Below are 18,187 nucleotides of genomic sequence, written 5' to 3' on the forward strand. Positions count from 1 at the left end.
GGACAGACCCTGAGGACTGAGGGTCACTGGTTAGATTCTGGTCAAAGGCAAATACTTCGGTTGCAGGCTCCACCAGGGCTGGGGCACATGCGGGAGGCAACCAATCAATGTCTCCCTCACACTGATGTTTTCCTCTCTCTGTCTTTCTCTCTCCCTTCCATTGTCTCTGAAAATCAATGGAAAAATGTCAAGTGAGGAGTAGAGGGGAGGGGAGGGGAGGGGAGAGGAGAGGAAAAGAGAAGAGAAAATAAGCTCCTGTAAGAGGACTAAAAAGGAATCCAGGCCCACCATTTTACTCTGTAAGTCAGAAGCTGTATTTTGTAGACTGTCCTACTACTTAGGTAGCTTAATAACTTTAAAATCTCTCAAAACTTTGGCAACAATAATAAAACAATCCCCTAATAGGGTGTAGTCCTTTGTCATTCCACATGCATTATTTCCTTTCATTCTCACAACAATCCTGTACAGTAAGCATTAGAGGAGAATCTAGCATCAGCTGACTATGATTCGACCCCCTTTCCTGGGCACTTATCTCCCAATGAGACCAGTGTATAAGGGTCTGAGAGTGATAGCTGCTCATAGCTACATTAGGAAAGAGGAAAGCAAGTTTAAAAACATTAAAAAAAATCCCACAAACAACCCCAATGTATATGTGCAATTAATTAAGATTTAGATTAAAATCCAGCAAGTGTTTATTAAAAGTACCTACCATGTATCAAGCCCAGGTTAGATGCTTTTTCATTATATATGTATGTATGCATGCATGTATGTATGTATGTTGATTTCAGAGAGGAAGGAAGAGGGGGTGAGAAAGAGATAGAAACATCAATGAGAGAAAATCATGGATCAGCTGCCCCTTGCACACCACCTCTTGGGGATCGAGCTCACAATCAGGGCATGTGCCCTTGACCAGAATCAAACCCAGGACCCTTCAGTCCGCAGACTGACACTCTATCCACTGAGCCAAACTGGCTAGGGTGCTTTTTCACCTTTTATCTCACATTTATGCTTCACGACAAATCTTTGACTACATATCAGTGTTAGAGAAAAGTGATGATAACACAGTGGAGTACTCCCCAGAGCAAGCAAAAACATTTCAGAATTCTCTACAGACTCACTCGATTCACCACTAGAAAACTGACAGATTTTTAAAAGGCAAAAAATGGTTTGAATACTGTACAGTCTGAAGTTTAAAAAGATTAAGTAAAGATTATAAGCCAGTAACTGACAGATTTAGGGCTCAATTCCAGAACTTCTGACCTCTAATGACTTCTAAAGCAAAGCTCTTAGCATTACAACCACACTGAGGCTGTCAGAGGCTCTTGGTGGTTCTCCATCCAAGATCAGTGAAAGGAACAAATGCATTCCCCTCGTCTTTGTTACTGGTATGTATCCTTGGGTCACTTAGCTGAACTGATTGGAGAAGTAGTCTCTGAACTTTTGGTAGCACATCCTTATTAGTAATAACAATTTAGCATATAGCCAATATTTGTACACTTATTGGCTTATAAATTATATGCGTGTACTAATACTTTTTGTATTATTAAATTATATACATTATACATGGAAATAAAACTATAAAAAAGTTTTCTTTTTTATTTTCTGCACCCCAAAGTACTGTCACTTTGCACTTTGAAGACTAGTAGATTAGTCATAAACCAAGTTCATAGATTGGATTCTAGCATGTGCCAGTTAGCTTCCTATGGAAGAAAAACCATCTGTTCAAACAAGAATCTAATGGCCATTTATGTCCTTAAATCATGAGCCTGTGAAGAACTATACTATGTCATGTTCTCTATGTTTTACCACTTTTCTTTATTGGGTAAATGGGGTGTGACTTATTAGGCTGTAATATTTTATCATCTTATATTTCACAGCAAATACCTATAATTGTCTGTCACAAATAAAGATGCAACACAGGCAGGAAAGGATCACCGAAATAGAAAAGTTTTGTATTTTGTCATAGGCTTACAGGATCAAGCCTTACTCTCAGAGTGTGAGCTATGATCAGGCTATGGATCTCAAAAGAAATAGCAGTTACTATTCAAGAGAGATTTCATCTTTGATGTCTACCCTTCCTTTCTTCTGTCAAAAAAGTTACTAAAAACAGTCTCCCTTTGATTCCTTCATTCAATAAACATATACTAAAATACATACAATGTATCAAGTATGGTACTGGGGAGACTTTTCATTTTTTTCCTATTTCCAATATCATCCAGGTCTTATCCTTTATCATCTTTCCTGTAGAAAACTGAAATTAGATTGGTTACTCAACATGCCCCTTTCTGCCACTGCCAATAAAATTCATCCTCCTGACAAATTCATTTTCTGAAAGTAGACATATGACCACACTGCTCAAAAACTCCGTCAAATTTTCTCTAGTTAAATGCACTGCTTCACTTTGGCATTTGAGGCCCTCTACAATATGGCCTCAACCTTCTCTTCTGGTATTATTCCCAGCATTCCCTTACATGCAGCCTGCCAACCTGGGTTATTTTCTGTACCCTATTTTTTTTAAATCAAATTATACACACATGCATGTGACAAACCAGTGACAGAATAGCTTATGATAAAAAGTCTCTTCTAATCTCCAAATGTAGGTAGCTTTTTTTTTTTTTTAAATAGTTACATATTTCTTAATTTAACTTTAAGACAAGGCCTCCTAATTTTAAAATAAGAAAGATGAAGGACCAATTTATATTATGCCCCTTCCTTCCATTATCTTCTTCCTTGCTGTTTGACAATTATATTACTTTTATATAAACCTCTTGTCTTTTCTATCTGTTTTTTGATAGAATCCTAATTCTTTACTTTGTAAAAGAAAGCTAATAGAGGCCATCATTCTCTGAAACAGCTCCCCCCCCTTTGCTGCTAGCTGTATTTTTACATTTTTAGTAATATTAAGACAATCAACATTCTCTCCGGTAACCACAACCAAATCCTTCATGTTCTCTCTATAGCCTGATTCTAAAAACTGAAAGTTATACAACAGCACCCATATTTTTATGACAATATATTGGTCGAACACAAGCTAGGAAGTATATTAAATTTCCTTTTATATGGACCTATAACAGTGACTTCCAGAACAATAATCCAAGGGGACTTAAAAATAACACTTCTTCAAATAAATACTTAAATTCATGATACACTTTAACTTTGATTTCCACAGATTTCTTGTAGTTTTCTATTTTTCCTGTTTCTAACAGCCCCAAGTCATTCTTGTGGGGAGGGAGATGTTAATTTGATCATTATTCTTAGTCTTTTCTTAACCCTTAACCATACTTTTCACTCTCCTGAGAGCCCTCTCAGGCCCTCCCAGCAGGATGGGTTGTTTTCTAGCTCTTGCTGCACAGCTATTATCTCAGGATATCTCTTTCCTGGTTGAATCCACTATTTTTAGTTTGCATGTCTTTCTCTTTCTTGGATTACTCCCTTGTAACTTCCCAAGAAAGGTGATGTGGGAGAAAATTTTCTGAACCTTGAACATCTGAAAATGTCTTTATTTTGTCTTCACAAAATAGTTTGGCTTGGTACCAAATTCTAGAACAAAAACAACCTTGCCTCAGAATGTCAACACCGTTGGTCCATTGCCTTCTAGCAACCAGGGCTGCTGCTGAGATGGGTGATGCTAGCCTGATATATAGATTTTGGTAGGTGACCTGGTTCTTTCCAGGAACTTGAAGATTTTTCTCTGTCCTTATATTTCTGAAATGCCACACTAGTGAGATAAATATGGTCTTCTTTCCTTCAGAATGCTTGATGTTTGCTGGTGAACCTTTATAATCTAAAGACCTGAATTCCTTACCTCTGGGGAACTCTAACATTTCTTTGATAATTTCCTACTATCCAGGGTTTCCCTTTTTGCAACCCCTTTATTAGTTGGAAATTGTGTGTTTAGAATTGAACCCTTTATGTCACTTATCTTTTTTCTCCTCTTATCTGTCTCTATTTTTTCTGAGATTTTATTTTCTTACCCTTATACTGAACTTTTTATTCTGGGAAATGTTATCTTTAAATAAATTTTCAAGTACTCATTTTCTTAATGTTTCTTTTTTTTTTTTTAAAAAACAGCACCTTCCTTCACTTCCTACCATCCCCCCTCCAAGTGAATGCAATCATTCCAATCTCTTTGAGGATACAAACTGAAATCTTAAAAATCCTTTTCTAAATTGGGGCTGAGAGAGGACAAAAAATGTTCTTGGGAGTAGAGAAAAAAGATCAATGCCTATAGCTCAAGTTCCATAAAACATGTCACTGTTTTATCCTCAATACATGTTTCTGTTCCTTCCAAGTTCAATTTTTACTAAGCACATCAACAAACTATATTCTATCTACATTTTTGTATATGTGAAGTAAAAGTAGCATAATAGGCAAAATATCCTTGGTTGGTATCTTGATGACCAGGTTGTGCTTAATGTCATAGATTTTTCCAAGTTATGGAACCATAAGTATTGTATTTTATATTTACTTTTTTTTAAAACCAGAAGTATTTTAGAAATGAATCTGAGGTTTAACTAGGACATATTACTAATGCTTGGGCAATCTTGCACAACAGGCAGAAAAGCAACAATGTGATGGTCCACTAGCTCATACCTGAAATCCAAGGACATGGATGCAGAAAGAAATATCCAATTTCTGAAGGCATTGATAACCCAAGGGCAGACTGACATTTGCATATGACAAACTTATCTTACTAAATTACCTGTTACTGACATAAACCTGTCACATGAAAATCCAGAACTACTGTCTGACAGTTTGTAAAATTGTGTTTTTGCCTGTAAGTACTCAGTGAAACCACTATACTTTCATGGAAAAAGAATTTTATCAATGAAATTGAGCAAAGGTATTAAGTTATAATTACCCTGTAAGGCTCACATATTTTTACATTCTCTAGCACAACTATATTTTAAGTGATACATATTGACCAATGTCACCCCAATAAATTAAAAAAATTCAAATAAATGATACATGCATACCTGCCCATTCATTACCATAAAAAGTTATTTTATGTATTTAAAAATTATAATAAATTACATACTTTTATATTTAAAAAGTGTGTTTATTTGATAAGTAAAAGTCTAACTCTAGGCAATATTGTGAGGCTAGCAGCTGGTTTATATCATAAATAGGTATCACTTGTCTGTAATCCCATCACTTTCAACATTTGCCACTCCAAGACTGTGTTCAATACTCTTAAGCTATGTATTAGAATCTACCCATTTAAACATTTATTTATTGAGTACCTAATATATGCCAGACATTCTTCTAGGTGCCTGAGCTATACAACAAATGAAAAAAAACAAAACAAAAACAAACTAAAATCTCTCCCATTTGTGGGAGAAATATCATAATAAATTATCATTATTCATGTTAGAACATGATACATATGATGGAAAAAATATATTATGTTGGATAACAGGGACCAGAAGTGCAAGGATGGTAAGGAGGGGTTGCTTTACTGAACAGTTACTATTGGAGCAAAGACTTGAAGGGGGTGAGGAGTCAACCACTTGGGGAAAGAACATTTTAGGCAAAAGGACAAGATGGTGCAAGGGCCAGTATGGGAACACACATGGAGATAAGTGTCTCTGGAATAGAGAGCACATGAAGGAGAGGACGAGAACAGGCCTGAGGGGATTAAGACTCAAGTGGCTCTCATACTTTTGCTTCTTTTTGATTGCCTGGTCCCAATGAAAATGTTTCTGATCTATGGCATTATCTTATGCCCATCCCTTGTTAGAAGGCAATTCAGATTACGGTCCAAGTACTATGCTAGCTGTTAGAAATACTAAAATAAAGAAGAGTATCTGCCCTTTAGAAATTTACCTAGGGTTTCAAAGATTTATTACTGCATAGACACCTGCTGAGACATGGCCCCTAACAGATAATAATCAACTCAGTTAAAAATACATAATTTTAGGAATTCTGTGAAGAATGTAATTTTAGACATCACAGAAAAATGGCAGAATAAAATTCATGGACGGGCAAATCTTTTGGTATTCTTCTAGTCACACAGAAAGCCACCTCGTTTGTTTCCTAGGATCAATAAATGGACTGTAAGTTCCCTCTTAACTGATCTTTAAGGTCCACCCTTTAATGGAAAAACAATTAACTTAAAAATTTTTTCATGTTGAGAGAGAAAAAAACAATTTTGTTCTTAAAATATAAAAAAAAAGAAAAGAAAAGAAACAAATCAATGCTATTCAAATTATAGAAAATCTAATGATGGAACATGCTAATATGAAGAAAACAAAGTGGGTGAAATTAATTGATTTTAAAGAATGATTCAACATTTGGCATTATGCCCTGCCTTGTATACAGAATTTCCTTTTTCCTCCCCTCCCTTGAGTCAGGAAGTGTGTTCTTAAGGCATTTGTATTTTCTAAATTGTTTTGAATGTCAGAAAATATTGTTGAAATTTGAAGTAAAATATTTAAACAGTCCTTGGTAAAAGCCAATAAATATTTTCTAATCATGGACATGTAACAATTTTTTTGGCTTAACATAAAGACTTTACAAATGAAAAATGTATATTTACTTCTTAAAAGTAATTCAAAATTAAAGTACCAACTCTCTATACAAATACCTATAGTATCATAATGTAGTACTTCATTTTAAAAAGATATGCTAATTTTCTAGGTGATCAAGATACATAAATATTAGTTGACTGTAACACATAATTAAGCTGGTTATCCAAGCCACGGTGATAAACCACATTTTAATTTATTCTAGATTACAATTTAACTAAATCCAATTTACTTGACTTGTAATGGATGATAAATACGCACAGCATTTTTCATTTAGACAAAGTCTTAAAAGATTCTTCCAAGCCAGCTTCTTGTTTCCATGTTTGAGAAAACAGCATTGCTGGTTTTCCAGAGTAACATTCTTAATCACTGCCACAAAAAGCACAGTTTTCTCCCAATTGAGAATCCCAATCAACAAATTGAATTAATTCTCTTTACAAAACAGCAGGATAGCACAATTCTCACAGCAAAATATCTGGCAGGATTTTAGATTAAATATAGTGCAAATTACCACTCACTAAGCACCTTTTAACCAAGTAACGCTTTGAAAACAGTGCCTATTCTAAGTTAGATAAAATTACTTGCTTAAAGTTATTTTAACATAGTTGATAAAAAAAACCCTCAAATTTCAACAAAAATCAGATTTTAAGTTCTTGACTGTTTAGTATATTTTCCTACCCCAAAAATATTGCTTATAGTAATCTCTTAAATCTTAGTAAGTTCGTAATTTTGTTCATGCCAGATTCAATATTGAGAGTTATAGTCATCTGTTTTACTACACTAAATTACAAACATTAGAGGATAAAAGTTACTCCAACTCTAAAAGGCCAATGTAAAAATAAGTTTACAAAACATACAGATTTGAAATGTATAAAACTCACAAATGGCTTACTTTTAATAAACGGAAATATAACCCTTTAAACATTCTATAAGAACTGGTTTTGAATTTTGAAAAGCTTCTTAAAAGAACATATAAAGTAATTGTTTAATTAGTATAATTATACTTAGCACCAATTAAAACATTTTAGTCTTTAGTGAAGTTGAATAAAGCTTACCTGTATGGAGCGAACACGAAAAGACAGAAATTTAAACATGGCTATGAGACCATGATGGTGAGACAAGAATTCCTGACCATAAACTTAAGTTAGAAAAGGAAGGCCAAGCCCCTGCAAAGTTTTCTCCTACTAGCTGTTCCGGCAATTAGAAAATTTCCTGTCAGGCGGGTCCTGAAATGCCAGAAAAAGAGGCCTGACAATTTTCCTGTGGTAAAAGAAAGGAGAAACAAATGGCAAGGGCACTAATAGCTGATAGGTAGAGAGGCCAGAACAGGAAACCAAAACAGATTTGCTGATAGCAAAATCCTGTTGAAAAGTTTTTTAAACCTGGTTCCCAGCAATCCAGTGAATTTTCACAGCCAGTGAAATGAACATTATTTTATTTCTGAATCCTGAGAAATGCCAGTATTTCTTAAGTATAGGACTCTAAAAGCAACGGAAACTAGTCAGCACAATTAAAATAATGTCTTTGATGTGTATGTGAAACTTAACCCTTTGTAATGTTCATGGACACAAGTCAAAGGATAGTCTTAAGACTATTTTAAGGTTATATATAGATAGGTCTTGGGTGTTCCCTGTCATTGAGGAAGAGTTTCATAACTATGGGAAGAAAATGACCACATGCAAAAAAAACAAAAACAAAAAACAAAACAAAAAAGTTTTGTGATGTAAGGATAAATTCTTCCTGTCTTAAGTGCAAGTAAATTACATTTAAATTTACATTGGTTATGAACATCAATTATCAACCAGGTTAAATATTTCAAGGCCCATAGCTAAAACTCACATTCTTGTTGATAAAAACGAAATTAAAAGTCCAATTCCCTAGGTTAGTACTGAGCAAACAGAACACTTACTAAAGAAGCCATCCTGAAAAAGGAGGGGTGAAGCTGCCAGACAATGTCTTACTGCATCCTCTAACAGCTTCTAGAAGTTCATCTAAGATATTTCTGCTTTGGAAAATAGTTTTTAAAGTATGCCAATATTCACAACAGTATAAAGATAGCAGCATTTAAACAAAACCAAAGGACAGAAGCATGGAGAGCTTTGACAAAATGTAAGACTGATCAAATATTTAATCTATGTGTAACCAACAAAACCCTCAAACATTAATCTACATTGCCAACACAAATTTAATAAAATCACTAAATTTTCAAAACCTGAAGGGCTTCTAAAAACCCCAAGAACATTGAGCTGGCTCTCTGGATGAAGAAACTATAGTCGAGATGGACACATATTTGACGAAGGAGCTTAGTGCTACAGGTACCACACGAAAGGCTCCCTTCCTGCTATATCACATTTTTATGGCAATGTTCTATAAATGTCCCTGCTCTATCAATTTTCTAAATGTTCTATAAATGACCTAATGTAAGATGAAGAATAAAAACTTTTGCTCAAGTAAAAAAAATTATCCTATGTAACTAAATACATTAGAATCAAATAAATATCCAAAATAAAACTTTGAATTCTGCCTGAGAAATTATATGCCCTCTTGATTAAAAATGCATACCTAAATTTTTTAGCATTTAGAAAGTTTTCCATCAGAACACAAACCCTCCCCTTTTCCAAAAGGAATTACTTAAGGCTCCTTACAATGCGGCAAAAGGGCAGTGAGGCTAGAAATGTCAAGAAGAAGCAAACATCATGGTTACTGTACAACAGATGAAGATGTACAAAACAAAACAGAAGTGCCTCTGTATGGATTAGTCATCAACTTTGTTCAAGTAATACTTAAGAACAGAAGCATCCAAATAACCTTTTGGGAATAAAGGATTAATCTAAATTGACTTTAATGATTTTTGATGCACAAGTTAACTAGTTACATTTTGCTGTGCATTGTGCTTTTTAAAATGAAGCAATATTTCAGGATGTGAGGGCGATCTGGCTGCGACATCTGTCACCCCATTGATCGCCAGGGTTGATTCGGCTGATCTGGCTGGCTAGGCGGGTGTCCCCCTCCTTCCTCACCGATCCATGTGCGTCCCTCCCGAAGCTGCGCGCTCGGTCGAAGAGGACGACTTTCCCCCAAGAGGAGAGGACCGGTCTTCGGTCAAGGGTATACGAGTAGCTGCGCTCCCCTGCTAGAACCTCCAAACAAGCTCTCAAGGTCCATAAAATGAAGCAATATTTCAGATACCAAAATCTGAAATGTCTCCCTGAATTGAAATGACACCTTAATTAAAATAGCATAGTGCTGCTATATAATGCTTTAGAAAAAAACAGATTTTATTCACTGCCTTATTTTTTTTTTAATGTTTATTAATTTTAGATAGAGGAAGAGGGAGACGGAGAGAGAGATACATTGGTTGTCTCTCCTATGTGCCCCAATTGGGACCAAACCCGAGACCTAGGGATGTGCCCTAACCGGGATCAAACCCATAACACCTTTTTATTTTAAATAAATCTTTATTGTTCATATTATTACAAATGTTCATTTCCCCCCCCTCCATTGCTCCCCTTCACCAGGTTCCCACCACACGCTCTGCCCTTTCCCCACCCCCCATTGTCCTCATCCATAGGTGCACAGTTTATGTTCTTTTGAGGTTTAGGATGATGTGCCAACCAATTGAGCCATATGGGCCAGGATTCATTGACTTATTTTCAAAAAGAATAATTCTTTGGTTAAATGATCGTGTGAAGTTAAATATTATATTCTGTCAAGCCACTCACCAAATCATAGGAAAACAAAAGTAACAAACAGGACAGTAAATGATGGTACTCATCCACCAACGTAAATTAATAACGCTACAACTTGTTACTAAAAAGAAGGAAATTTCTGTTATTGCATAATGAAAGGGCAATCTACAGAGATAGCCAAATAAAAAATGTGGCATATTAAATAGAGAGAGACTCATAGATAGAGAGCAGGCAGACAGCTCTGGTGGTGGTAGTGGGGGATTTTGGGGTGGAGGAATTGAGCAAAAAAAACAAAACAAAAAACTCATGGACATGGACAATAGTGCAGTGATTTGGGGGGTGGAGGGCAGGAGTAGAGGTGGAAGAGGGCACAGAGGGGATAAATGTGATAGAAAAAAATAAATTAAATGCTATATATTCACCAAGAAGATTGGGTGTGAGTAGACATTTACAGACATTATAAGGAGAACAGAGACCTCTACTTTTCTTTTTTTAAAAATATATTTTATTAATTTTGTACAGAGAAGAAGGGAGAGAGATAGAGAGTTAGAAACATCGATGAGAGAGAGTCATCAATCAGCTGCCTCTTGCACACCCCCTACTGGTGATATGCCCACAACCGAATTACATGCCCTTGACCGGAATCGAACCCGGGACCCTTCAGTCCCCAAGCCGACGCTCTATCCATTAAGCCAAACAGGTCTCGGCAAGAGACCTCTACTTTTCGTTGTGTTTTTTTTTTTTTTTTTTTTTTTTTTTAATATATTTTATTGATATTTCACAGAGAGGAGGAAGGGAGAGAGATAGAGAGCCAGAAACGTCGATGAGAGAGAAACATCGACCAGCTGCCTCCTGCACACCCCCCACCGAGGATGTGCCCGCAACCAATGTACATGCCCTTGACCGGAATCGAACCTGGGACCTCTCAGTCTGCAGACCGATGCTCTACCACTGAGCCAAACCGGCTTCGGCTACTTTTTGTTGGTTTTAATCACTGAAAGAGAGCCAATTTTACTGTGAACTTAAAGCAAGTCTAAAAAATAAAGGTGATATATATGAAAGATAAACAGTGACAAAAAAGAATAAATATGACACTATATCTGAGAATAAAGTTTGGACATTTGGCTACCTATTTGGAAAATACAGAATCCATAAAGGAAAATATTGATATATATTTGATTATAAAACTAAAAAAAAACACCTCTACATCAAAAGGCACCATATGAAAAGCAAAGACCTACAACCAAAATTACTCTACCTAGCAAAGCTATCATTTAGAATTGAAGGTCAGATAAAGAGCTTTCCAGACAAGGAGAAGCTAAAGGAGTTCATCACCACTAAACCAGTATTTTATGTAATATTAAAGGGTCTTCTTTAGGAAGAAGAAGAAATAAAAGATAAAACATATGAACAATAAAATGGCAATAAATGCTTATCTAGCAACAATTAAATCTAAAAATCAAAATAAATGAACAATGAATCTAATTAACAAAATAAACTGATGAGTAAAATAGAACCAGAGGCATATAAACATGAAACAGACTGAGGAATCTCAGAAGGAAATGGGGAGGGAGGCTTGGAAGAGATTAATCAAATAACTTATATGCATATATGCATTACCCATGGACACAGACAATAGGGTGGTGAACCAGGGGAAGGGCAGGAACTAGGTGGAGGGAGGACTGGGAGAAAAAAGGAGGACATTGTAATACTCTCAACAATAAAGGTTAAAAAAAACACCAAAGAACAAAAGGCACCATAAACAAAGTTAAAAGATTAGCTCACATGATTGGAATCCCTTACAATCCTGTTACAACTCAAGACTGAGCAACTGCTTTATTTGGGTGTTAACTATCACCTAACAAGAATGAAAGCTCTTAAAGTCCTTTGGTACATTGCTTAAGGCATTTATTACTATTTAAGCACATCCTATTGCCCCTACCTGATTAATCTTCAGAACAGGCATTATACTTGCCTTTGTATCCCCATAGCAAATAGCACGTAGTAGGAACTCAAATAATGGCTGCCTGAATAAGTATCATATGCTGAAGTCTGAATTGGACATTACCTGTAGGGTTGTGTGCATGAAACTAGATATTATTATTCATTCTTTTCCTGCCTCTAACTCAACTTTCTTTTACATTTAACTTATTATAATAAAAATTTCAGCTAGTTTTTTCTTCCTTTGTAAATCTTACTGGTTTCTCTACCTTTTTATTTAAAGAGTAACTTTTATTACAAAAATTATGCATGTCCATTATTAAAACTTTAAAAATAAAGATACACAAAAGGGGAAAAAAAACAAGAAAATAAAATCACTATTTTGGTGCATTTCCCCTTTCTTTTTCTGTAAACACACATGCACACATTTAGACCATACTACATCTATTATCACTTCTTTTTCAGTAAAGGGCCAGACAGTAAATGTTTGCAGCTTTGCAGGCCATATGGTCTCTGTCAACTCTGCCACTGCAGTGGTAAAAGGATTGGGTGAGGCTGTGTTCCAATAAAACTTCATTTATATAAACAGGTGACAGGTTTTAGGTTTACTTTGCTGATCCCTGTTCTCTATTATTAAATAACCTTCAATGCATTATTCATGACTGCAGAGGATTCTACTATACAAATCCCCTGTGGTTGGGTATTTGATCTTCTATACCACTGGGATGTCCTCATCCTTGTGCACATTGACAGGCATTTAGAAATAATTTCTAAAAGTGAAGTTGCATTTCTAACAAGCAGAGTTTGCAGCATTAAGATTGTTTTTTTATCCTAACTTATTTGCCAAGTCGTCCTGCAGGAAGAACCAAAAAAATGAGGGAATCACACCAAGATCTCAGGTAGGGGCAAACTGACAGCCAGGCCTGGCCAGGAAGAGACCAAACCTGGTCATGCCCATCTCTGTTTACACATGAGCTCCTGCTGTTTTTGCCCTACCGCTGACTTCAATAGTTGTTACAGAGACCATATGGCCTACAAAGCCAGTAAAATATTTACTGTCTAGTTTCTAGACAAAGTTTCCTGACAAAGTTTGGTCCAGAGCCCTCAAACAAAAAAAGCTGCAGATGCAAAAGACCTCAGTGACTAGAGTGTGAACACCGCAGAAAGAGGAGACGGGGAGGTAGGATGGGACCATATGAAGGCCTTATAGACTATCAAAAAGTTTGGATTAGGATTTTGTTTCAAGTGTAATGGGAAGCTAATCTTCCCAATTTTAGGCAATGGCAACATTACCAATCTAAAAAATCTGAAGTTCTTTTTGACTCCTTTATCTATTTCCCTTCCTTTCATGTTTGATCTGTCAACAAATTTTACTTATTTTATCTTTGAAATTAACCTCAAATCTATTTCTAGTTTCTCTGCTACTCTCAGTACAAATCTTCATCATCTAGTGCCATCTAACTGGTTTTCCTGCTTTCCAATTTCCCTGTGCAATCCCTTCTCTTCACAGCAGCCAGAATAATCTTAAAACAAAAATCAGACTAGATCGTGCTCTTAACTCGAATTCTGCAGTGGCCTTGCATCACAGAACAAAGCCCAAATTTCTTATAGTCTCATACTACCTTGGGAATATACTGGCTAAATCATTCAAATATGCTGTCAATATTTGATTTCAGATATGTTTTATCATCTTAAAGTCAGACTATTTCCTTTTTACTAAAAGAGGAATGAGTATGCAATTTTTACAAAATGTCTTTTATTATCTATCAATATGGTCAGTATTTCTCCTTTGATCTACTGATTTAATGACAGATCTATAGATGTCCTAATACATTTGTATTTCTTGGAAAATCCATTGTTTTAATATAGATCTGTATTTGATTTGTAATTTTTATATCTATAGTCATAAATTAGCAGTTTTCTGTGTCAATTTTCATTTTTAGACCTATGCTAACTTTATAAAACAAACTGGAAGGTAAATAAAAATTTCTCTGTTTTGAGACAATTGAAAGACAACAGGAATAATCTATTTCTTGAAAATTTGAAAGATGTCTCCTACCAAAACACTGAGGCTTGGCTTTGTAGTTGTGGAGAGAGGGCTCATTCTTTAATAACTTAAATTTCTCTCATGCTATTGGTATCCTCAGGTTTTCTATCCCTTCCTAAATGATACCATTTAGATTTTCCTTTAAAACCACATATTTCAGCAAGACTTTAATACTAGTATAGAGGCATGCATAGTATTCTATTTTAAATTAAAGTTAAGGGAAATTTCAAGCATATCTAAAAATAGGCAGAATGGTAAAACAAATTCTTTTGTACCCAGCACTTAGCTTTTAAAAAAAATATATATTTTATTGATTTTCTATAGAGAGAAAGGGAGAGGGATAGAGAATTAGAAACACTGATGAGAGAGAAACATTGATCAGCTGCCTCCTGCACACCCCCTACTGAGTCCGTGCAACCAAGGTACATGCCCTTGACTGGAATCAAACCTGGGACCCTTGAATCTGCAGGCCAACGCTCTATCCACTGAGCCAAACCAGTTAGGGAAGCACTTAGCTTTGAACAAAGAAAAAAGTATGTCCAATCCTGTTTCATACTTCCCTCCAACTCCCATATTTAATTATTTTGAAGCAAATCCCTAACATTATGTTATTTCATCTGTAAATATTTTAGTTGTTGTGATGTTTTAATCTCCTTTCTTTATGTGATTATATCCTGTTTTGTTTTCCTAATGCTGTGCATTTGTGGTTTTTTTTCCTGTTTTTTAATTCACTGATTTTGGAATTTATATTGAATTCCTTCCTCTTGTTTTTTATAGGTTTGTAGTTCTTTCTCTAGCTACTTTCACTGAATCCTTAGTTCCTTTATTTGAATTCTCATTTATTAATTTATTCTTTCAAGTATAACTCTAACAATATCATTTAAGATACTACTATGTCCTAAGCACCATGCTTTACATGAAATTATTTCAGCTAATTTAATTCTCACTACAATGAGGTGAGTACTATTATCCATACTGCAGATGAAGAAACTGAGGCTTAGAGAGAAGCTAAGGAGCCTGCTACCAAGTTCACACAGTTTGGAAGTGGGAATGATTGTGACGTTGGTGGTAGTGTAGCCACATACTTTTATGTGGGAAAAGAGCGTGTATATATGTATGGCCAGTGGCTGAATTGGGTCAGAAATCAGCAGCTACTAAATTTTTTTGATAAGACCCTGAAGCAAGACAGGTCAGTAGAGGGTCCACAGCCAAATTTCTGAACATTGTTCTACACCATACATTTGTCAAACCCAATTATCAACCATCTTCATGGCTCTGTGACAGTTGCGCCCTTCTGGAGAAAAACTAAAACCTATGATTAAAAATAACATGTTACTAACGAATTCCTTAGGATAATTTTTTTTTTGGTATGGATCATTTAATTTTTGAGACACCAAAGGATATACACTTAAGTACAGGAGAAATACTCTAGCACACAGCCATCAGTAGATAATGTTAAAAAATGATAAGGTTCTAAGGTTTTAAATCAGAGATGGGAAAAACATTTCGTGATCATCAACTTGAACAAACTGGCAGTGGCTTCTGACAGCACTGAGAAAGGTTGCTTCTAAGGCCCTGTCTCAAGGGAAATCTCGCTGTGAACATAGAGAGAGGATAAGGGGGCAACAGCCCAACATCCCAGGTGGTCTTGCAGGAAGCAGCAATACACCCTAGATGGCATTTCTCATTTCCCTATCACGACATTTTTTTTTCTTCTGCTTAGCCTGGTGTTCTTTTTACTAAGTCATGTCTGTATAAAATGGTTTAAATGAGAAGACAAGTTTAGGTAAAAGGGTTGTAACTTTCAATATGCCAGTATTTCAGGTTGACTCAGTAAAACATTCATATTGGCACAAAACAATCAAATAAGTTTGCTCCCTTTCCAATATGGATTAGATCACTGGAACTGAAAAAAAAAAGGGGGGGGGGCACTGTGATAAAAAAGACTAGAGCAGAAAAGAAGCAATTTTGGATCAGAGGCACCATCTGAGTTAGGCAAGCCATGATAAAAAAGGGGGGAGATTTTTTAAAAAGCTTCTAGGTATGAAGGAACCCTTTCTTTCACTAGGAAGTGAAATAATAACCCTGAAAGATAGCCAAATATGTAGCAAAAGGAAAACTTGCACGCTTGGAAATTCTACCTATTATACACATACTCCATTTAATGCTACTATACAGTGCTAATTATAATGCTACTTATATCAGAAATATTGTCCTTAGTGGCATATACTTAATTCAACTAGAGTATATTTTTCCCATGCTCTAAGTGCCAAAATATACTCTCACACAATGAGAATTAGAACAACAGACAATACTTTATACTAGTGATTTTCAACTGGTATGCTGCAAGAGGTACACTTGTATGCTGCAAGAATTTTTAACACACACACTACTTGACTACTTAGTCAGGGGTACTGACCTCTTTTCCCTTAGATTGTCAGATTAAAAAAATGACAACCGCCAACACAATAATAGCAGCACAGTATGAATGAATCAAAATTGTACCTTTTTTGTCAGATGAGCAAAAAATATATTTTGTGGCATGCTGTAGAATTATAGGAATTAGTCTATGTGTGCCATAAGATGAAAAAGGTTGAAAATCACTACTGTACATAATTAGTCAATAAGTGCCATTAATGTACAACCCCACAAATGTCCCCTGCCAATGAGTGCACTATTGTACTTCCTATGTTGAGGGGGTTCTTTATGGTTTATTGTCAGCTCTGCTAGGGCTTGCTTTCTGTAGTTTATTTTGTGTTTGCATCATGATGACTGCAAGAGGTATGCAAGTGCATACTGGACTCATGGTTATGAGTATTATTTTGGATCTTCAAATGCAAGTTTTAAGGCAGCTTGAGGGAACCTTCAAGGACATGGAGGAAACCAGCGAACAACTGGGAACTGGTGAAATTCCCTGGATGTTGTGAAGGCCGTCATATACATCACTGCAGCCGTAGGGTTACTGTATTGTATAAACAGTAGCTGGAGTAACGGCATGCGTGGAGGTTGGGAGAAACTACTGCTAAAGACCCATCATCACTTCAGAGGACTTGAACAGGGCACTGCCTGTGTCCTTCAGATGGGTGCTGCTCCTTAATCTGGCATTTAAAGTATTCTGTAATCTATCTTCACTTTACCTTTTTAAACCATTTTTATCACTACTACTTTTAACAAGCTTTCTCCATCCTTTGACAATCATGCATGTGACTTAATATAAGAGCTACAAAGACTGAGTTGATATGTATAGCGTTTAGGGCTACAGTAATATAATATTTACAAAGTTGATGTTATGAATAATTAAGATATGCATGGTCATTAGATAGAATAATAAGGGGAACAGAAAGATCAAAGGACCAAATTAAGAGAAAGCCCAATCATTTCACGATTTTGTCTGAAGCTAGGCCTACTGTCAGCCACAAAATCCCTAGATACCACCCTATTCCTAAGGGCTCTACCTTATCCTGGGTGACAGTCTGAGAGAGCAGGCTCAGCAGCTGGAAGGAAGAGGGCAGGAAAAGTAACACTCGCTGGGTTCTTACTTTGTGTCAACTATTTATTTATCTCCTTTAACTCTCAAGCCCCAGAAGCATCTTCACCTGGTACTAGAAGAACCATTAAGAGAATTATTTCTCACTAAGCAAGAAACTGCTTTAATGACTCTTAGATGACTCTGGAGACCTAAACAGTCAAGATTCCCTATTTCTTGCCGAAACCGGTTTGGTTCAATGGATAGAGCATCGGCCTGCAGACTAAAAGTCCCGGGTTCGATTCCGGTCAAGGGCATGTACATTGGTTGCGGGCACATCCCTGGTAGGGGGTGTGCAGGAGGCAGCCGGTCAATGATTTTTCACCTCATTGACGTTTCTAGCTCTCTATCCCTCTCCCTTCCTCTCTCTGTAAAAATTCAATAAAATATATTTTAAAAAAAAAAGATTCCCTATTTCTTCAGCATGGATCATGCAGAGCATGGAGTCCTCTGGCCA

General features: G+C 36.0%; 1 protein-coding gene across 10 annotated transcripts in view; it reads right to left on the reverse strand.

Annotated features, from left to right (window-relative positions):
* RPS6KA3 (ribosomal protein S6 kinase A3) overlaps positions 1 to 18,187 on the reverse strand; it is a 115,794-nt gene that overhangs the window by 58,678 nt on the left and 38,929 nt on the right. Inside the window, exon 1 of one of the 10 annotated variants that reach the window (XM_036439604.2) lies at positions 7,583 to 7,732. The exons of the other annotated variants lie outside the window; for them this stretch is intronic. Within the exon in view, the coding sequence (XP_036295497.1) occupies positions 7,583 to 7,621 (39 nt within the window). The 5' untranslated portion in view covers positions 7,622 to 7,732. Of the gene's footprint in view, positions 1 to 7,582; positions 7,733 to 18,187 lie in introns of those variants that run through there. 10 annotated transcript variants of the gene reach the window in all.

This window comes from Pipistrellus kuhlii, unplaced genomic scaffold (assembly GCF_014108245.1).
Source record: "Pipistrellus kuhlii isolate mPipKuh1 unplaced genomic scaffold, mPipKuh1.p scaffold_m20_p_16, whole genome shotgun sequence".
Classification (NCBI taxonomy): Eukaryota; Metazoa; Chordata; class Mammalia; order Chiroptera; family Vespertilionidae; genus Pipistrellus; species Pipistrellus kuhlii.